The following is a 22,650-nucleotide window of genomic DNA, read 5'->3' as shown; positions in this document are numbered from 1 at the left end:
GTAAGAACAAATCATGATCAATAACAGGTTTAAGTAGAGTATCGGATCGTTTTAAACATATCACTTTTATATCTTGAAGTCTTGAACAGCTTCCTACATAGTGCTTTAGGTTGTGCACAAGTCCTTCACAACGGTTTCGTCTTTCACTGTAACAGGTACAAGCGATGAATGAAATAGATTTAGAACGCATTTTGTCATTTGGATATGCACAATCCAATACGATATATCACCAAACACTTGCATTTGAGAGAAAGGAAAAATATGATTAAATGGGTATTATGGTTCGTGCAATTATTGTTTTCAGTTTCCTTCATCATTATATCGGGTATGAAGCTTTGTTTTGTTTGTTAAACTCAACACCCCCCCCCCCCCCCCCCCCCATTGAGCAACAACAACAAAGGGGTTGGCGTCTTCTTTCTTTTTTTAAAGATAAAATTAACGTTTTCATCTTTATGTAAACATTTTTTGTCAGAGGAGGGGGCCCGGGCCCCGCGTCCCTTATCTGCACCTGGCTGCTACTACTTCTACTACAACTACTACTATCACTTTCAATACTGATAAACAATACATGTATTTTTAGATTCCTACAATACTGCTACTCGTTTGGGATCAAGTCATTCGTCCTTAGATTAATAGTAAGATTTTTGGTCAATTCATCCCAGAAATATTGTTGTCCTCTCACGTTCTCAGTCCAGTGGATATAGGGTCTGCCATCACTGAGATACAACCTCGCCAAGAATGGCATTTCATCATCTGGGATGTCTTCGAGGAAAAGCACGACTACGAATTCCGTCAGAGTGTCACTCACGTGGTCCATGGCCGTCCGGAACTTGAGTATAAACCAGTGGTCGTGCACAGCAGCTCTGCTAAGCACTATGATTGTCTTGTAACTATGGCTCACCACGTAGTCGACGGAATCTAAGTAATGCATACCCAGCACAAGATCTTCGTCACCAAAGACGTTCCTATGAAACTGAGGAAGTCGCTCTTCGAGAGCCGGTCGAAGGTGTTCGCGAATCCATTCTTCGTCATCTTCGTCATCGTCGTAGAAAATGATGTTCACGTCAAATTCGTAGTCATTGTGGTCTCGAGCGTCTCGCATCTCTTTATAGCCCAGTACGGCCAGTTTGAAAAGAAAGAGTTTGTACCTCAACTGCCATCGGTAGTGATACAACAGCACGCTGATTACAACCAAGCTAATGGAGGCGAGGGGAATCAGAGAGAACAGGCCATTGTTCATTATGCAAAGCTCATTTGGATCAAAATTAAGCAGGGGTTTCTCACGAAGAGGCTCCAGAGATGCTGACGAACAGATAGTCTTTTCCTTTTCGAGCAGGCTTAGAGGTGAGCCACTTTAGATCACAGTTACAGTTTATTGGGTTCATTGATAGATCAAGTGATGAAATGGAGGAATAGATCGGCTTGAAAGAGCTTTGATTTAGGCGCGTTAATCTGTTGTCGGCCAAGGAAAGATTTGTAAGTTTCCAGTTATTTGAAAACATTAGCTCTTCCAAGTATGCGATACGATTTCCTTCAAAGTTGATACTTAATATTTGACCCAACCCTGACAATACATCATCATGAATATGATGGATTTTGTTTCCTTTTAAACTCAATTTCTGAAGCGATTCTAACCCCGAGAAGACAAGAGGATGTAAATTTGTTATATCGCAGTAGTCTAGACTTAGCTCTTGTAAAACAGAGAGTTGTTGGAATATCCCTGGCGGTAAATAACTTTCCCAACTCAGATAAGGGTTGCTACTCAAGCCCAAATATTTAAGATTAAATAATCCATCGAAAAGAGAGGCCTTTGTAATGATATTCCATAGGTTCAATAGGTAAAGTTTAGAGTCTTTCATGTCTAAATTAACAAGGGATTGTAAGTGTTGAAACGATTCTCCTGGTTGAAAAGCAAGGAAGTTTGATTCAAGAGAGTTTAGGAAAAGTGATCTTAATATTGGGGTGTTCAATTCAAGAACACGTATACGACTTCCGGCCAAATCAATGGTTTGAATATTGTCAAGTCCGGAAAAGGCCGTCAGCTCAAAGACAGAAAGGTATTTGTTCGAGCTCATGTCTAAGAAATTTAAATTTCTTAAACCGCGAAATACAAATGCAGATATGTTTGTAAACAGATTATAGGATAAGTCAAACTCCGATAAGTCCACTGTCCAAGTCTGATTGTGAGGATTTATTTGTCTTACTTGGTTGTATTTGATAACCAGTACCTTTAATTTGTTCATGCCGTCGAAAAAGTCTGGTTGAATTTCGTCTATGGGGAGTTGGTTGAAATTGAAACTCAATTGTTTGAGTTTTGTCAAATTTGAGAAGACTAAAGGATAGAGGCTATTCAGGTCGTTGCGGATGAAGGCCAGATCAGAGAGCGAAGAATCGCGCAGAGGATCAAAGAAACCTATCGGAAATGCACCAATAGAACCTTTCTCGATTGTAAGCCGTTCGATGTCTGATTTTGAGATTCCAAGGACGATGTTCGCCAACACCTCATCACTCAAAGGGTAGCCACCTAGCACCAAAGACCGAACATGTAGTGATGCGATCACATCAGGGTCTACTGATTGGATAGGGTTTTCAAAAAGATTTAGAGTATCAGTGTAGCACACAAAGGTGAAATCTCCTGCCGTAAGTTGTTCTAGTCGATTACCAGTCAAGTCTACATTGTTCATCATACCACAAGAACTTATATTGATGAAGGAGAGCTTGTTGATGGACAAATATACAGTTTTAAGATGTGGACTCCATTTTAGAATGTCATTGGGGAGTAACTTCAAGTTCGATGCTGTTAAATCGAGAAAGGAAAGCTGTGTAGACATCATAAAGACGCCTGTTGCTGGAAGCACAAGATGCGGGTTAGATAATAGAGACAGGGACCTTAGGTCCTTGAGGGGGTAAAACGCGGCGGATTCGATTGCTCTTACATCGTTAGAAGAAATATCCAAGGAGTTGATTAGAGGGTAAAATCCAAACGAGGAGTTCAAGAGTTTAGTGACATTGTTATCAGACAAGTCAAGCACCTCGGTATCCTTAGAAAGATTCTTGGGAATCGTGTCCAGGCCTTTATTGCTGCAAGAAGCTTTTTTCAGTTCAAGGTTCTGATCACATCCATGGAAAGATTTATCCATGTCAAGTGTTAAGAATGGCATCGCCGGATCTCCATCGTCTCGATTTAAAGATTGAAAGGATGAGCTGACGAGGATATAAGCGACGAGAAATGGGTACCAGATTGAGCCGTTCGCCATGACGTCAATATATCACCTCTGAAAAGGGAAAGATACACCTTTGTCGGATAATAATATATCGCTCTTGAATATATGCTAACACAAGCTCATAGAAGCATAAACAAATTTGTATCCTTTGCTGCAGACGGTTAGCCTCAATATGAGCTGTAAAAAGGCGGTCGGATATTTTTGTTCCCTTAACAACTTGTGGTTATCTTGTTTTAAATTAGTAATCTAAACTAAAGTATAGGTTCAATCGACAATTGTGTATGTTTTCAGACGAAACCAAAAGTCATTTTAATTTTTTTTTTAATAGTTTTATTTTAACAGGATGGTCTCATTCAAGTTCATTTCTGAACCTGCTCTCCCAGAGAGCCCTGCATCACATAAAAACATGTACAATAATAACATGAATTCAAAACATACATACAAAGGTAAAATATACATGGTATATACAATAATTAAACATAGGTAACGAAAAACACGCATTAACAATTATAAGGAAAATAAAATACAATTATCAAATTGAGAAAACTGGATGAATGAAATGTAATAAATAAAGGTCAAATTAACGTGAAAATATGTTTACAAGGGAAACTGAAAGGTTTTGAAATTCTTTTTAAAACTTTGCAGCGACTTACAATTTTTAATATGATAGGGTAATTTATTGTATATTTTAGCTCCTGAAACCGCTAAGGTTTTCGTTTTAAAATTTGTTTTACATTTTGGAATGAATAATGGACTGTTTAAAGCATAACGAATAGAATATAATACCGGTCTTTTACTTATACATGGACTTAGGGCTCTTGATGGAGTCCAGGGGGCAGAACCCCCGGATGTTAAGGGTTTTTAGACATTTAATTACGGTCAGATGAGTAACCATGGGCCCGATTTAGGGCCCTAGGTGGAGTCCAGGGGCAGAGCTCAGGGGAAAATCACTGGTATCGAATCAGAAATAAACCACGTATGAATTTGATTTGAGGAACAACTGCCCCTAAGCCCCTCCCCCCCCCCCATTATTACGTCAGTGCGAGGGAGCATAGTGGACGAGAGGGGTGGGGGTGACGAAAGTGATAACCCCCTCACATGTTTTTGAAGTTTTGTTGTATAGTATATTAGTTTGAACAGACTTCACTTTTGCACTTTGAAGGATATTATGCGGGAGAGCGTAGCTTCCGAGCGAGAAGATTTGTGCATTTTATTTGTCTAAACGCTGCACTTGGGCCCTCCAGAGCATAAAGTTTGTTGCAGTCTTTCGTCAGTATTTGCTATACACTTGTTGTCTGCACTTTTCTGCAATTCTAATGGGGGTACGGTTCCCCCCCCCCCCCCCGTCCCCCGGGATCGCCGCCCTAGGGTGAAAGTCATTCACCGACTAAGATTCGGTGTGAGAGCCGAATGACGACGAAGGATATTAATAGGTACAGCCTATAGATTATACATCCCACGAAAACTAAACGGCGCCTATGAAGTACATGTATTGCTATAATTGTATCATATTGAATTGTATTGTATTGGATGACAATGATAATGATAATAATAAGAATTATAATAACATTGACAATAATAATTATAATGATATTAAGAGTAATAATAACAATTTTGCCTTGTATTGTATATTGTATTGGATTGGATTAGTTCATTGATAGAAAATCATTGAAAAATACTGTTAAAAGGTATAATTATATGCATCATGATCACCATTATCATTATGTTCAACGTCATTATGATAATGAAATGAAATGATCACTAACCTTGAATTGTTTCATGTCCCATTTGCAGGCCATAAAAATGAAAAGGATAAATTCCAACGGCATTTGAAAGACAATACTTATTTAGAACTTCCCTCAAAACGAAAGGGCATGAAAATGGCTTTTAGTTAAAAAATAATGAGCATTAGTTGTCGAATCGATTTAAGGGATTGCAATTATGTAAGTAATAGTCGGTAATGGTCGTACGTTTTGTGCCGCACACAGATTTAATCAGTTTTGATCCCGTTAAAAATCGATAACATTTTTTTTTAATTAGCCTTGTAAGTGGCTTTGTGATTCTCTAAATCATTACCAATGACGTTTTTGTTTTAATCTTTTTTAACCCTACCCCCCCCCCCCCCCTCCTGAGAGGTCCTGCGGACTTGCTGAATCTTCTTAATTGCTTCATGCGATTGCATTTTTCAAATACTTTCTCGAGAGATTCTTGTGGCGAGCTTAAGAAACTCTGACTCCCATTTTGTTAAGCTTTCAATTTCGGAATAACATTCTTCTCAAAACCTAATAAACAAATACAAAATTATTGATGTGTAGGCTATATTTATTTCACTTAAAAGATTCAAGATTCAAGATTCAAGATTATTTTATTGGTCCATGCATGCAAATATTACCTAGAAATTTCGCTTCCAATGGCTTTTTTACAGTGAAAATACAAATGATAGAAAATACAATATAACATTTAACAATAGAAAACTATGTACATAAATATGGATACTTATTTATAGTGTGCATGTGCCCCTCAATTTTTTATTGCCTACATTTAACATGCGTCATAAATTAAAATGTCTCATAATAATATAATATAGTATTTCTCGTCAGCTCCCCCCCCCCCCCCCCCATCCGCTAGCTACCGATCCACAGATGGTTTTGGATTTACAGAAAATAACAGGAATCAATACATTTACATTCATATTTCATAATTATTATATCTTTTAAATCATGTATTAAATTCATCTGGAGGAAGGGTATTAGCAGTGGTAAAGTCTGATATTGTGAATGGACTGATATTTATAAGTAATCACAAATTGACGTCATCATAACAAAACGGTATTTACAAGCTTAAATGTATCCGTTTCTGAATAATTAACTTTTGGATTTTACCAACCTAGCCTCATAAGCTTTCTTGCATGCTTCTTTTTTCAAAAGAACAAATCTTTATCAGGGATTGCTCATGACTTTGCAATACATAAAATAGATTAACATATACAAACACATTGTTATAAATGAGTGTATATATCCTATTAGCTTTACCTTAAAAGGAACTCCACTTAGAGAGAAAAAAAAAATACATACCAAATCCATTAAATCACTCACACAAAAAATGTCTAAAATAGTAGTTCTGAATCTCATTCAATCAATATTTTACAATTGTTACTTTCTGTTGATCCATGTTCAGATTGATATTCCATAAATTTTATAAATCGTAAATATAAAAATTGCGTATTGTGATACCGATTCATTATGTGCATGATAAATAAATGTATAATCCAGTTCATTCAATTATATTTACAAAAATATATCTTAGAACCTCTATTCTGATTTTCTTTCATACTTTTTTCCGTTATATTTGTTTCTTTTTGGGGGATGGTCTTTTTACACACACATGATATAATCAAATGGTATACAGTATTTTATAGAAATTTGAAGGGTTGTTATAGCATTTACATCAAAAATCTTCATGAATCTAAACTGTTTCACCTCCTCATCCCCAACCAACAGCTTTGTAAATTTTGCTTTGCATTGCCCAAGTAAGTTCGCCCCCCGCCATCCCCCCCCCCTTCCCACCCACACCCTTTGTTCAAGAACCACTTTATAGGTGAACCAACCCTTCACCACTGGTCACAACTATTCAATCACCTGTAATATTGAATGAAGACCTTGCTGTAAGTTTACAAAATGAGTATTGTTTTTCCTCAACATTTTTGTTTTAATTTCAAGTGACAAGCAACACCAGTGCTCACTGAACGTGTTTAACGAGCAAACAATTAATCCCCTTTCATATCCACCTTGACGTGAAACCGATCCTAACAAAACTTCAAAATCGACAAGTTTGTCAAGGTTATGGCTGATTGATGATGACTCGATACTATAATAATAATGTCAGCCCGATGAATAATGGATCATGTTATATACTTCCTTCTATCACAATGCATGATTATCAGAACCACTTTACTGTCTGTTTACATGTCACCTGCCACCTGCTTTGATTATCTTGTTTATATCTTGTTTCATTGTGATTGTTCTTTGATTTTGGTTATTACAAAAATTAAATTTGAAAGGCTTTACTGTGCCATGAAGCTCTTAAAAGTAATATTTATCACTGCCACACAATTTTCGGCAGACAAAGATAGTTATAAAGTGCAGAAATTGCAAAAAATGGCATTTCCAAAAAAAGGTTAATTAACGTGTTTTTACAAGTTTTTTTTTCTTCAAGGTGGGGAGGGGGGTCGGCCCCCGGTCCTCGCCCCCCCCCCCCCTCCTAGATCCGCCACTGGTGTGATAAGATTTGAGATTTGCACCATAAACAAGATGTAATAAAACATCAGGACATCTCAATTTATGGTGATTGATTAAGACAACTACAATTATAATAAGTTTTATTCGCTCTGTGTACAGCCTCATCACAATAAACACTCTTTTCCCGAGGAGGCCAGTGACTGAACTGTTATAACACTGCTCTCCCAAAAAGATAAGAAATTATCATTACCCCAGCATCGCCAATTTTACTCATTAAATACTCTTGGGTTCAGAGGGACAAGTGTGGATTAAACATCCTGTTCAAGGATGGAAGCATCAGGCAAGGATGGAACTAAGGATCTCTCAAATGGGAGCCAAAAGTCGTCAACCACCAATATATTTTACGGTGGCGCATCAATGTTTTCTTTCTTAAGGTCTGTTATATGAAGACGGATTCCAAGAACTCTCCCCAAATAAGAATAGTTCTGGAAAAATGACCATTCTTGGATTTTCATTTGATTAGCAATGGATCTTTCAATGGAATACAAAATTCGATTAACAAAATTAAAGAATATGTTCAATATTCAATATGTTCAAATCGGTTGATTCATTATTGGCATTGAAACATTCAACACAATGATTCGATACCTTTGGAGTTCGTCATATTTGGTATCTTTTGGCCAGACATAATGGGTATTTATTTGGGTGGTTTAAAAAATTACATGCATCATCACAAAATTAAATCCCTCAACATTATTATCTTAAGAATGAGTGAATCATTGAATTTTGGACAGGGTGAGCCTATCAATTTCAAAGCCATTTCAACATGCTACTTTTATACAAGTTTGTAAAAGGTGAGATTATCATGGAAAACAAAATTGCATTTCACAGGCTATCAAATCCTCCCAATTCAGTCACAGGATTCATAAATGGGCTCACTCTTTCGAGTTGTATTTGCAATGGCACTTTTGATAACGATATCCATCGGATTCCTAACATCATCCTAGTCAAGGTCCGGAGTGGTCATTTCTAATCGACCAGACTCGAGCGGGACTGACCTGGAGATTGACTTCTTTGTTTTTTGGTTCATGTCGGTTATAACGTTCATGATTCAACCCAGAACACAGCATAATATGTGTGCAATTAAGTTTCCAAGTTTTCGTCTGTTTTCTCCACACTAGAAATTGGTTTTTGAGAAGTGGACGTTCCAGATGAAAATCAATTGAAACATTTTGACCTTCTACAACACTTACCGCTATATTTTGGTTTTTACGGATACTACTAGCCGATAAGGTAAGTTGGTAAAAGTTGTGAATCACAAGAGCAAAGAACAATGTTCTCCACCCGAAGTTGAAGGTGCACTGTCGATACATTGTGATTAGTTCACAGACACGTTGTTTCAGAGAATCGGTCTGTCTAACCGTCGTGTTGATCTACATCTCTTTCACGAAATAACACCTGCTGGGTCGGACCATTCTCGACACCAGTCATCTCAAAGTTATCGGCATGTGATGGGCGAAAGTAAACTTGATGTATGTTTATAATGAAAGAAGTGAACAAAAATGTATATAGGCATGTCTGTACTGGTATGTTTGTCTCTTTCACCATCCGTTCTCACTGTCGAAGATGTAAAGAATTAATGCGTTGCAATACATTTTGAAGAGAGCGAAACACGATTGGTAGAAAATTGCTGGGTTGGTGATTCAAGGAGCGATACAACGTTTCTATCTTTCGTATAGCGGTGCGTATTGTAATCAATGTTTTGTTTTCCTGTCTACACTGCTCAATGGAATATGAACCAATGGGAAGATAAATATATGTCCGCCCTATCGTAGTAACCCTTAAAATATATCGTCCGTGGATAAGGTCACATGCAGGTTAAGTGTAATAAACTATCGCGATCAATGACAGGTTTAAGGAGAGTATCGGATCGTTTTAAAAATACCACTTTTATATCTTGAAGTCATGAACAGCTTCCTACATAGTGCTTTAGGTTGTGCACAAGTCCTTCAAACGGTTTCGTCTGTCACTATAACAAGTACAAGCGATTAATGAAATAGATTTAGAACGCACTTTGTCATTATGGATATACACAATCCAATACGATATATCACCAAACACTCACAGAAACAATTGAGAGAAAGGAAAAATGTATTTAATTGGGTGATGGTTCGTGCAATTATAGTTTTCAGTTTCCTTTATCATTATCGGGTATGAAGCTTTATTTTGTTTGTTTTACTCACCCCCCCCCCCCCCCCTCGAGCAACAATAACAAAGGGGGTGGCGTCTTCTTTCCTTTTTTAAAGATAAAATTAACGTTTTCATCTTTATGTAAATATTATTTTTGTCAGAGGAGGGGGCCCGGGCCCCAGCGTCCCTTATCTGCCCCTGGCTGCTACTACTGCTACTTCTACTAATACTACTACTACTTTCAAACTGATAACCAATACATGTATTTCTAGATTCCTACAATACTGCTACTCGTTTGGGATCAAGTCATTCGTCCTTAGATTAATAGTAAAATTTTTGATCAATTCATCCCAGAAATATTGTTGTCCTCTCACGTTCTCAGTCCAGTGGATATAGGGTCTGCCATCACTGAGATACAACCTCGCCAAGAATGGCATTTCATCATCTGGGATGTCTTCGAGGAAAAGCACGACTACGAATTCCGCCAGAGTGTCACTCACGTGGTCCACGGCCGTCCAGAACTTGAGTATGAACCAGTGGTCGTGCACAGCAGCTCTGCTAAGCACTATGATTGTCTTGTAACTATGGCTCACCACGTAATCGACAGAATCTAAGTAATGCATACCCAGCACAAGATCTTCGTCACCAAAGACGTTCCTATGAAACTGAGGAAGTCGCTCTTCGAGAGCCGGTCGAAGGTGTTCGCGAATCCATTCTTCGTCATCTTCGTCATCGTCGTAGAAAATGATGTTCACGTCAAATTCGTAGTCATTGTGGTCTCGAGCGTCTCGCATCTCTTTATAGCCCAGTACGGCCAGTTTGAAAAGAAAGAGTTTGTACCTCAACTGCCATCGGTAGTGATACAACAGCACGCTGATTACAACCAAGCTAATGGAGGCGAGGGGAATCAGAGAGAATAGACCATTGTTCATTATGCAAAGCTCATTTCGATCAAAATTAAACAGGGGTTTCTCACGAAGAGGCTCCAGAGATGCTGACGAACAGATAGTCTTTTCCTTTTCGAGCAGGCTTATAGGTTTATTCAACCAATCAATGAGCCACTTTAGATCACAGTTACAGTTGATTGGGTTCATTGATAGATCAAGTTCATTGATAGATCAAGTGATGAAATGGAGGAATAGATCGGCTTGAAAGGGCTTTGATTTAGGCGCGTTAACCTGTTGTCGGCCAAGGAAAGATTTGTAAGTTTCCAGTTATTTGAAAACATTAGCTCCTCCAAGTATGCGATACGATTTCCTTCAAAGTTGATACTTTGTATTTGACGCAACCCCGACAATACATCATCATGAATATGATGGATGTTGTTTCCTTTCAAACCCAATTTCTGAAGCGAATCCAACCCCGAGAAGACAAGAGGATGTAGATTTGTTATATCACAGGAGTCTAGATTTAGTTCTTGTAAAAGAGAGAGTTGCTGGAATATGCCTGGCGGTAAATCACTTTCCGAACTCAGCAAAGGGTTACTGCTCAAGTTCAAATGAGTAAGATCCAATAAACCATCAAACAGAGAAGCGTTTGTAATGACATTCCATAGGTTCCATAGGTAAAGTTTAGAGTATTTCATATCTAAATTAATAAGGGATTGTAAGTGTTGAAACGATTCTCCTGGTTGAAAAACAAGTTCGTATGAATCAACAGAGTTTAGGAAAAGTGATCTTAATATTGGGGTATTCAATTCCAGAACACTTATACTACTTCCGGCCAAATCAATGATTTAAATATTGTCAAGTCCTGAAAAGGCCGCCGTCTCAAAGACAGAAAGGTCTTCGTTCGAGCTCATGTCTAAGAAAGTTAAATTCCCTAATCCACGAAATACAGATCCAGATATTTCTCTAAACAGATTACCGGATAAGCAAAACTCCGATAAGTCCAGTGTCCAAGTCTGATCGTGAGGATTTATTTGTCTTACTTGGTTGTATTTCATTACCAGTACCTTTAATGCCTTCAAGCCGTAGAAAAAGTCAGGTTGAATTTCGTATATGGGGAGATGTTATAACTGAGACCGAATCGTTTGAGTTTTGTTAAATTTGAGAAGACCAAAGGAAGGAGGCTATTCAAGTCGTTACTGTTAATGTCCAGAACAGAGAGAGAAGAATCGCGCATTGGGTCAAAGAAACCTTTAGGAAACGCATCAACAATGCCTCCCAGGATTGTAAGCTGTTCGATGTCTGATTTTGAGTTTCCAAGCATGATGTTCGTTAACACCTCGTCACTATAGCGGTAGCCACCTAACGTCAAAGAGCGAACATGTAGTGATGAGATCACATCAGGGTCTACTAATTGGATAGGGTTTTTTCTAAGATCTAGAGTATTAGTATGGCACACAAATGTGAAATCTCCTGCCGTAAGTTGTTGTAGTTGATTACCAGTCATGTCTACAGTGTCGACCATGCCACACGAACTTATCTTGATGAAGGAGAGCTTGTTGACGGATAGATATGCAGTATCAAGATGTGGACTCCATTTTAGAATGTCAATTGGGAGCGACTTCAAGTTTGATCCTGTTAAGTCGAGAAAGGAGAGCTTTGGAGACATCATAAAGATGCCTGTTGCTGGAAGCACAAGATGCGGGTTAGATAATAGAGACAGGGACCTTAGGTCCTTGAGGGGGTAAAAAGCGGCGGATTCTATTGCTCTTACATCGTTAGAAGAAATATCCAAGGAGTTGATTAGAGGGTATACTTCAAACGAGGAGTTCAAGAGTTTAGTGACATTGTTCTGAGACAAGTCAAGCACCTCGGTATCCTCAGAAAGATTTTGGGGAACCGTGTCCAGGCCTTTATCGTGGCAAGAAGCTATTTTCCGTTCAAGGTTCTGATCACATCTATGGAAATATTTTTCCATGTCAAGTGTTAAGAATGGCACCGCCGAATCTCCATCGTCTTGATGTAAAGATTGAAAGGATGGGCTGACTAGGATATAAGCGAAGATAAATGGGAACCAGATTGAGCCGTTCGCCATGACGTCAATATATCACCTCTGGAAAGGGAAAGATACACCTTTGTCGGATAATAATGTATCGCTCTTGAATATATGCTAACACAAGCTCATAGAAGCATTAACAAATGCGTATCCTTTGCTGCAGACGGTTAGCCTCAATATGAGCTGTAAAAAGGCGGTCGGATATTTTTGTTCCCTTAACAAATTGTGGTTATCTTCTTTCAAATTAGTAATCAAAACCAAAATATAAGTTCAAGAGACAATTATATATGTTTTCAGACGCAACCGAAAGTCATATTTCCTTTTTTTGGAGAAACATTAACAAGTAATAAAATCACACGCAAAACCATATGAGATATTCTAATGGTTATGTATTAAAGAATACAAAGGGGAATATACTTCCGTGCGCTAGCATGAAAGGCCTACTAATCTACTCCCAAGTCGCTCATTCTTTTGTTATTTCGACAATTAAAGCCTGAAACTTTTTATACAGAAATCGTAGAGAAATATCAATATCATTGCATGTTCTTTCTGTTTCCAGTAATGTTAAGTTGTATATCTAATTATATATCTCTCTTTAGAAATATAGCCATCTGATTGGTCGAAATTAATTTTAGCCATTCCCATAAAGAAACAAACAGTGCCAGAAACGGTCAATAGTTCATGAGTGAGATTCCCGAAAGATTCTGGGTACCGGGAAAATACTTAAATTTTGATGAGATCCCCATTGGTTTACGTGTTAAAATTTTCTTTGTTCGAGCACAGATACCATACAGTGCTTTTTGTGTGCGATTCCCGGATGATTGTAACATTTAGTCATCTGTCCAGCGAAGATTTACAGTGTCTCAGATTTTCTGTGATGTTTTAACCAATCTTTACTCAAGAAAAGGATAAGGTAAGAATTATTGGTATATTTTTGTGTAAATTCGGTAAAGATAAGATATACCGACTGCTTTAATATTCGATGCCTGGTTGTTTCTATACTGGCTCTCAGGGAAGTTGCATCCTGCCATGACCCCTTCAGCCTACGCAAACAGCCAGGCCTCTCATAGCAGTCGATATATCTATAATACCACAATACCACATATCAATATCATATCATATCTCTATCCATCACCCCCTCCCCCCCCCCCCCCCACAACAGTTCAGGCTTTAGTTATTAAAGCGGCAATTATTAACGGGAAATCATAACGCATGAATTCCCCTCCTATTAATCTAAAAAGCTATTCCATTTTGTGCACGATAAGAAATCTTATCATAGATTATATACCTCACTTAAGAAATCCAGCCATCTGATTGGTCGAAATTGCATTCATAAACTTTAACTATTTCTGTAAAATTCCCAGTAACCATGGTTACCGGGAAAATAGTTCAGTCTCCATGGTTACCCCATAGGTTTACATGTTAAAAAATGGTCTGAGCGATCGAGGATACCGTACGTGTGCGAAGAATTGGTCGGTAATTTCAATACAATTGAATCTCGATCGATCTTACCGACAATTTTATCTTGCATTGTTGACATGAAGACGAAAATAAACTTCCAAAAACAAAAAAACAACATCTGCCGATAGATCTTGATCTAAGTTCGTGTCAATATGCATTGCAAAAGTAAAAGAAGGGCCCGTTTAATGGAGCTTTTGCGAAGCATCCAACACGCGAAGCCGTTTTCAATCCATTTTAATGTATATATTGGAGAAAACTGTCAAGTATTGGAACAGTGCGCGAGAGCCAAATGACCATGAAGGATATTAATGGGTACAACGTATAGATTATACATCCCACGAAAACTAAAAGGCGCCTTTGAAGTACATGTACTGCTATAACTGTATCATATTGAATCGTATTGTATTATAATAATTATGATAATAATAATTATAATAATAACAATAATAATGATGATGATAATAATGATAATAATGATAATAATTATCATTATGATATTGAGAGTAATAATAACAATTGAGGTTTGTAAGGCGCCAAATTTTGAATTGTATGTATTTCATTGAATGTTGTATTGGATTGGATTAGGTCATTGATAGAAAATCATTGAAAAATACTGTTAAAAGGTATCATCATAAATTATGCATCATTATCGTCATCATCATCATCTACATTATCATTATGATAATGAAATGATCACATACCTTAGATTGTACTATGTCCCATTTGCCAGGCCATAAACATGAAAAGAAAAAAAATCCTACGGCATTTGAAAGACAATACTAATTTAGAACTTTCCTCAAAACGAAAGGGCTTGAAAATGGCTTTTAGTGGGAAATAAAGGCCATTAGTTGTCGAATCGACTTAAGGGATTCCAATTACCTAAGTAATAGTCGATAATGATTGTACGTTTTGTGCTGCACACAGATTCAATCAGTTTAATTTTTGCTATTATAATTAGTGGGTTATTGATGTAGACATATGCACATGTACCTGTTGTAGCTCATTTTATGTATGTTATTACTAAAGAAAAAAAATTGTCAGTCAGTCACTCAAAGTGTCTGACAGTGAAGTTTATAATGTAAACGGGTTTCTTTGCATAGTTTGAATACTAAGACACTGTTAATGTTTAAATTTTACAGATCGGACATATAATTATGACATATGCATAATTCCTGCAAAGTTCTACAGAAATTGATGCTAGCTGCAAAAGGGACATGGTATCTTTAAGTGGGTTTTTACAAGCCTAAGTGCTCTATAATTTGTCCCCGTTAAAAATCGATAATGTTTATAAAAGAATTATTTCTAAGGGGCTTTGTGATTCTCGAGGGGGGGGGGGGTAAGGTTAAAAAAAGGACTTGATGAATCTTCTTAATTGCTTCATGCCATTGCATTTTTCAAATACTCTTTCGAGGGATTCTAGTGGTGAGCTTAAGAAACAAACTCTCAATCTCATTTGTAAAAGCTTTTAATTTCTGGTCAACATTCTTCTCAAAACCTAATGAAAAAAAGTTGATGTGTATATCTTATCACTTGAAATACCGTTTAATTCATCTATTTAATTCAAAATGGAGGAAGGGTATTAGCAGTTAGGTCATTGCAGGGGCACTTGCATCCTTAGGGGCACCTGTCTCTCTCGGAAAATACTTTTACGCTAATTTACATAATTACAGAGCCTCTGATTTTAGGAGGGGTGTGGGTTTGGGTCTTACCATCTTATTTTCTCGTCCTTTATTCATTTCACTAGGCTAAAGTGATGAAGTGACAAGGAATCAGTACCCTTCTGTGAGAGAAGTGTCCTTTCTTCATCTGGTTTGCTGCACCGCCTCAAGAGCACATATTTTAGTTTTTTGGAAATTTGGAAAATTAGGCCTACCGATATTTCGTTCAGTGGGGGTGGGGGGGGGACGTTAGGTCTATTTTATCTACCTTTTAGCACACACAGTTTTGTGTTTGTTATATTATTATTTATTGAGAGAGGTTATCCTCCTATACCCCCTGCATGAACCCATATTCTTTCAAAATACTATAGCACGTTGTCTGCCTCATTACTACAAATTTTCCTTTTATTATAATTTATGCAACGCCAGTGCGGTTGCTAATTTCTACGAAGGATGTTATTTTTAGGTAATTGTCCAGCGTTTTTCAAAATGCATAGAATTACATTTCTCTGGAGCAGCGTTATTTTAACTTTTGTTAGTCACGGTACCCTCTAAAGAAATGAAAAGTTTCTCCCAAATCCCAAAGTCTTTACAGACTAATAATTTTGCATGACTCTGGCTCTCGTCAAGTGCTATGCACACACGTATGGGCACATCTAAAAATAAAAAAGAGAAGACATTTTCAAACTGGTAAAAAATTAGTTTGTAATCCACACACTAGAAACTATTTAAAGTACTATATGCTGGATATGCGGGATATATTCGGTCATGACCTTGATACACGAATATGAGGATATTCGGGCCTCTCGTTGCCCTTATTTGCCTTGCTGTCAAAATATTTTCAGCGAGCGAGGAAGGAAGAAACTTTAGTATCTTTAAAATTTTATTTTCTCATGTAATTACATATTTTAACCGTTTCTGGTATTTGATTTTTTTTTTTTTACAAAATCAACGTTTTCCAAATCATTCTCTTGCGGCACCCCGGTTGAAAAACACTGTGCTGGAGTTACAAAATCAAATGAGATGAATTACCAGAGAGCGGATATTTATATTCTCTTTTGACATGGCACCATACATATAACTTGAAGGCAATTTCTATTTCAAAATAATTTAACGTACACGAAAACATATCATACTTCAGCATGACAACAGAAATAAATAGATAACGTGAAGAAAACCTTAATAACGGATCATGGCATGGATGAGGGTCAATTATACATACAAAGACAAATACACGATCAGCTAATTAAAAAAATTACAGAGGATGCATAAAGGAAATCTTACATCCTAATTTCTTTGTTGTGCCATTGATGGTGAGAGAGGCCGTAACGCGTAATAACAAGGAAAATGAAGGTTTATGCAATTTACAATTTGCAATATACAATCTGTAAATAGCAATTTGGAGAGAAGCATGCGTTATACGTCACAGTGTTATAAATTACTCGGGGATGATTGTCATTGGGGGTAGTTGTCCTCGGGGGTAGTTGTCCTCGGGGGTAGTTGTCCTCGAGGGTAATAATAATAATAATAACGTTTTATTTCCCCAGGGTAGCCGCTTCAGTTATGAAACTGCTCTTCCAGTGGGCCCTACATAACATAATATGTTTTTACTGCCCTTCTCCAATCTTATATGCTGAGCGTCTAGCTAGAAGGCAGAAGGTCCCATTCGAACCCACGACCTCCCGTTCATGAGGCGGGCGCTCTAACCACTGAGCCACCATGCCCAGTAGTTGTCCTCGGGGGGAATTGTCCTCGGGGGTACTTGTCCTCGGGGGGGTAGTTGTCCTTGGGGGTAATTGTCCTAGGGGGGGGGGGGTAATTGTCCTCGGGGGTAGTTGTCCTCGGGGGGTATTTGTCCCCGGGTGTAGTTGTCCTCGGGGGGTAATTCTCCGGGGGGTAATTTTCCGGGGGGGGGGTAATTGTCTTTGGGGGGTAATTGTCCTCCGGGGGGTAATTCGCCGGGGGGGTAATTCTCCGGGGGGTAATTTTCCGGGGGTGATTGCCCAGGGGGTAATGGTCCTGATACGCCCCGCCCTCCCCCCCCCCCTCCCGCCCGTCTGCGTACGCGCCTGATTTTTCGTATTAAATTTTAATCGAAACACATTGTACAATATAATGATACATGGGTATTGCATTGCGAATAACAAATAATAGGTCCACATAAGCCCCCCCCCAAAAAAAAAAAAAAAAAAAAAAAAAATTATTTGGTTGTCCTCGACCGCCCGCTCGTCATTTTCGGGCCGCTCGTATGTTTTTTTTTTTTTTTTTTTTTTTTTTTTAATTTTGTATTTATTTATTTATTTATTTATTTATTTTATTTTTTATTTTTTATTTTTTATTTATTATTATTATTTTTTTTTTTTTTTTGGGGGGGGAGCAATCTAAACTGCCAAACATACCATTTTATGCATTTGCAAGGATCAAAATGCGTCCCGTTGCCAGTTTTGTCTTTTCAGTACGCAATTAGGTATTTATTAAACTTGCCTTTTTTATTTTTCTATGTCAAAATGTTGTTCATTCATATCAGGTTCTGAAAATTCTTAACTCATTTTAAAGCCCATCTGTACTAGTTTACAGGAGGGATTAGACCACCCTGCAAGGTCACTGGACAGGTGGTTATCTCATTAAATCAGCTCTCAGTTAATATAAGATAAAGAGGATCATGGCGGACCAATGGTCACCGATTAGGCATTGTTTGCTACATAGAGGGCGCAAGTAGCTATAAGTAGTACAATGGAGATTTAAAAGGTGCTGTATTTCAAAGCCCAAAATACTTTCTGGGTTGGTCTTGATATTCATTGTACATGAAACTAGTCTTTTACCATATTAAATATAAAGTGTTTTATAGACTTTGTTTGTTTAAATGCTTGACAATCACAATTATTTATTCTTTTTATGGAAAAAAAAATATTTTTAAAAAAAAATGGGGGAAAAAAAAAAGAAGACACAAAAATGAAGTCTTAACAAAAAAAACAAAAAAAAAAACAAAAATCCGCCCGCCCGCCCCTACTCCAGGAGAGCAATCGAGGACAACCAAACAATTTTTTTTAGCCTAATACAAGCCATTTAAACATCGGTGAGGTCACTCGTAAGACACCGCAAGACACTGTAAATTGGTGATAGGAAAGTTTATTTTCATGTATGTGAATCGATTGATATTTATAAGCAATTAAATACTGACGTCGCGATAACAAAATTATATTTTCTGCATAATAAACTTTTGGATAAGCTTGTTCGCTTCTTCTTTCAAAAGAACAAATCTTTATCAGGGAATTATCTTGACTTTGCAATATTTAAAGTAAAATGACATTATATACAAATTTTCTTAAACAAGTTTATATACACTATAAGATTTACCTTAAAAAGGATCCCACCGAAAGAAATACACACATATACCAAAACATTCATTAAATCACTCACAGAAAGTGATTAAAATATTCTGGAAAGATTTCTGGAAAGACAAAAAAAATCCTTTTACTTTGTTAAACTGTTCCTGAATTTCAGTAAATAGATATTGTACAATTTTTATATTTTTTCTGAGATGATGATGTAATCAGATTGATATACCCTTAATTTTACAACAAATCGTAAATATCAAACTTGCGTTTTATGATACCGTTTAATCATTATGTGCATGATAAATATAGTACAGTTCATTTCAATAACATGTAGAGTAAAACACCTCTTAACCTCTTTTAACCTCTTTTATAATTTTCTTTCAAACTTTTCTTCCTTCTATATTCCCTTTTTGGGGTGTGGTCTTTTTTTACACACGTGAAACAACAAAACAGTTTAGAGCAATTTATATAATTTTGAAGGGTAGTTATATAACATTTACATTCTTCATGAATCTAAACTGTTAAGCCCCCAAAAATACATTATTACCCCCTCACAACCCCCAATAAACAGCTTTGTAAACTTGCATTTTATTTCCCAGTAAGATCAGTTCCATGCGCCCCCCCCCCTTCGTTCCAGGACCATTCAATAAGGGAACTCACCCACTGCCACTGGTCACAACTATTAAATCACCTGTAGGATTGAATGAAGATATTGATATAATTTTACAAAATGAGTATCGTCAAAGATTAAGAACTGTTTTGGTTTTTCCTCAACATTTTTGTTTTCATTTCAAGTGACAAACAGCACAAGTGCTCACTGAGCGTGTTCAACGAGCAAACAATTATTCCCCTTTCATATCCATCTTGACGTGAAACCGATCCTAACAAAACTTCAAAATCGACAAGTTTATCATGATTATGGTTGATTGATCGGATGATGACTCGATACTATACACCTATTGTTTGACCGATGGATGATCTATCAAAAGACATGATTATCAGAACCACTTTTCTGTTTGTTTACATATTTATTTCTCCATTGCCACATACCCCGAATATCTTGTTTATATCTTGTTTACTGTGATTTTTCTTTGATTTTGGTTAATACAAACCTAAATTAAAATTAAAGAACTTTACTATGCCATGAAGCTCCTTAAAATATTATTTTTTCCCTGTAACGCACTTTTCGGCAGAACTCAGAACTCAGGATCTCTCATTTAAGAGCCAAGAGCCGTCACCCACCAATATATTTTAAGATGGCGTATATAATGTCTTTCTTTTAATGATAAGGCCTTTTATATGAAGACGGGTTTCAAAAACTCTCCCCATATAAAAATAGTTCTTAAACTGATTCCTTGAATTTGATTATCAGAAGATGTTTCCATGAAACAAATATTTTTTAAATTAAATTTAAGACTCTGTTCAATATTCAATCTGTTCAAATCGGTTAATTCTATGACCCCTGTCTATTCAAAATATGCTACTGCAGATCATTTAATGAAATTCAGAGAAATGTCACTTTTTGACAAAAATGGCATGGGGGTAAGCCCATAATTTTTGGCCAAAATTCATGAATTTTCAAAGAGGCTTATTTTCATCTCTTTGACCCCTGTCTATTTAAAATATGTTATTTCAGATCATTTCATAAAATATGAAAAAATGACCCTTTTTGACAAAAATGGCAAGGGGTTAGCCTACCATTTTGGCCAAAATTCATGAATTTTCAGAAAGGCTTATTTTTAAATTTTTTCATCTCTTAGACCCTCGTCTATACAACATATGCTATTGCAGATCATTTCATAAAATATGAAAAAATGACCCTTTTTGACAAAAATGGCAAGGGGTTAGCCTACCATTTTGGCCAAAATTCATGAATTTTCAGAAAGGCTTATTTTCATATATTTTCATATCTTTTCATCTTTTTGACCCCTGTCTATTCAAACTATGTTATTTCAGATCATTTCATGGAATGTAGAAAACTGATACTTTTTGACAAAAATGGCAAGGGGTTAGCCCATTATCTTTGGCGAAATTCATGAATTTTCAAAAAGGCTTATTTTTAAATTTTTTCATCTCTTAGAACCCTGTCTATTCAAAATATGCTATTGCAGATCATTTCATAAAATATGAAAAAATGACCCTTTTTGACAAAAATGGCATCTTTTTTGGCCAAAATTCATGAATTTTCGAAAAATCTCATTTTCATATCTTTTCATGTCTTCGACCCCTGTATACTCATAATATGTTATTGCAGATCATTTCATGAAATGTTGAAAATTTATTCTTTTTGACAAATATGGCAAGGGATTAGCCTATTTTGGGGGCCAAAATTCATGAATTTTCAAAAAGGCTTATTTTCATGTCTTCGACCTCTGTCTGTTTAAAATATGTTATTGCAGATCATTTCATAAAATATGAAAAAGTGATACTTTTTGACAAAATCGACTAAATCGCCCTACCAATTTGGCCAAAATTCATGAATTTTCAAAAAGGCTTATTTTCATATCTTTTCATGTCTTCGACCCCTGTCTATTCAAAATATGTTATTGCAGATCATGTCATTAAATAAGAAAAAATGACCCTTTTTGACAAAAATGGCAAAAATGGCCATCTTTTTTGGCCAAAATTCATGAATTTTCAAAAAGTCTCATTTTCATATCTGTTCATGTCTTCGACCCCTGTCCACTCAAAATATGTTATTGGAGATCATTTCATGAAATGTTGAAAAATGATACTTTTTGACAAAAATGGCAAGGGGTTAGCCCATCTTTTTGGCCAAAATTGATGAATTTTCAAAAAGGTTTATTTTCATATCATTTCATCTCTTTGACCACTGTCTATTCAACATGTTATTGCACATCATTTCATGAAAATTGGAACAATGATACTTAATGACAAATATGGCAAGGGGTTAGCCCATAATTTTTGACCCAAAATTCATGAATTTTCAAAAACTAAGGCTTATTTTCATATCTTTTCATCTCTTTGACCCTGTCCATTCAAAATATGTCATTGCAGATTTTTTTTCATGAAACGTATAAAAATTACACTTTTTGAGAAAAATGGCAAAATTTCGTTTTTCAAAAAGGCTTATTCGCTCTTTGACCCTTGTCTATTCAAAATATGTTATCGCAGATCATTAAGTGAAATGTTAAAAAATGCCCCTTTTTGACAAAAATTATGAACCTTTTTATCTGTAGGAGGTGATTATGCCCCCTGTTCATTCAAAACATGTTATTTCAGATAATTTCATGAAAAGTCGAAAAATGTCCCCTTTTGAAAAAAATTGCAAGGGGTTAGCCCACCAATTTTAGCCAAAATTATGAATTTCAAAAAGGCCAATTTTCATCTGTGGAAGATGTCTTTGACCCCTGTATTACGCTTCCATGTTCATGTGTATTTGTGCATCTATCAAGAGTTGCAGGTGAGAAATGAAATCAAATTGCATTCATTAAGAAACAAAGTTCATCTTCAAGGTATCACTATCTCATTCAACATATTTTGTCTCAATTTCCGAAACACTTTTCCAGCCAAATATTTGAGCCCTCAAAATTAATGGGAATGAGAATTCTGATACATTATGATTAGTCTTTTCATC

The 22,650-nt window shown here is 36.6% G+C and overlaps 3 protein-coding genes across 3 annotated transcripts; all 3 read right to left on the bottom strand.

Moving 5' to 3' along the window:
* Positions 1 to 467: 467 nt before the first annotated feature.
* On the bottom strand, positions 468 to 3,545 carry LOC115928040 (slit homolog 1 protein-like). Its single transcript, XM_030994583.1, is given in 2 exon segments — positions 468 to 1,346; positions 1,348 to 3,545. Coding segments are annotated over 2 exon segments (2,661 nt in total). The 5' UTR covers positions 3,258 to 3,545; the 3' UTR covers positions 468 to 595.
* Positions 3,546 to 9,939: 6,394 nt separating this feature from the next.
* On the bottom strand, positions 9,940 to 10,746 carry LOC115927877 (toll-like receptor 4). Its single transcript, XM_030994179.1, has one exon. It carries the CDS (start codon positions 10,744 to 10,746, stop codon positions 9,940 to 9,942), a length of 807 nt encoding a protein of 268 aa, XP_030850039.1.
* An 871-nt stretch (positions 10,747 to 11,617) lies between these two features.
* On the bottom strand, positions 11,618 to 12,634 carry LOC115927876 (toll-like receptor 4). Its single transcript, XM_030994178.1, has one exon. It carries the CDS (start codon positions 12,632 to 12,634, stop codon positions 11,618 to 11,620), a length of 1,017 nt encoding a protein of 338 aa, XP_030850038.1.
* Between the last annotated feature and the right edge of the window lie 10,016 nt (positions 12,635 to 22,650).

The sequence above is a fragment of the Strongylocentrotus purpuratus genome, unplaced genomic scaffold, assembly GCF_000002235.5.
Source record: "Strongylocentrotus purpuratus isolate Spur 01 unplaced genomic scaffold, Spur_5.0 spur5_scaffold_21, whole genome shotgun sequence".
Taxonomy (NCBI): domain Eukaryota; kingdom Metazoa; phylum Echinodermata; class Echinoidea; order Camarodonta; family Strongylocentrotidae; genus Strongylocentrotus; species Strongylocentrotus purpuratus.
Note: the sequence above shows the minus strand (reverse complement) of the source record. Positions and strands in the feature narration are given on the sequence as shown.

Coding starts and splice junctions, on each gene's coding strand:
- LOC115927876 (XM_030994178.1), bottom strand. CDS start 12,634: ATGGCGAACGGCTCAATCTGGTTCCCATTTATCTTCGCTTATATCCTA.
- LOC115927877 (XM_030994179.1), bottom strand. CDS start 10,746: ATGAACCCAATCAACTGTAACTGTGATCTAAAGTGGCTCATTGATTGG.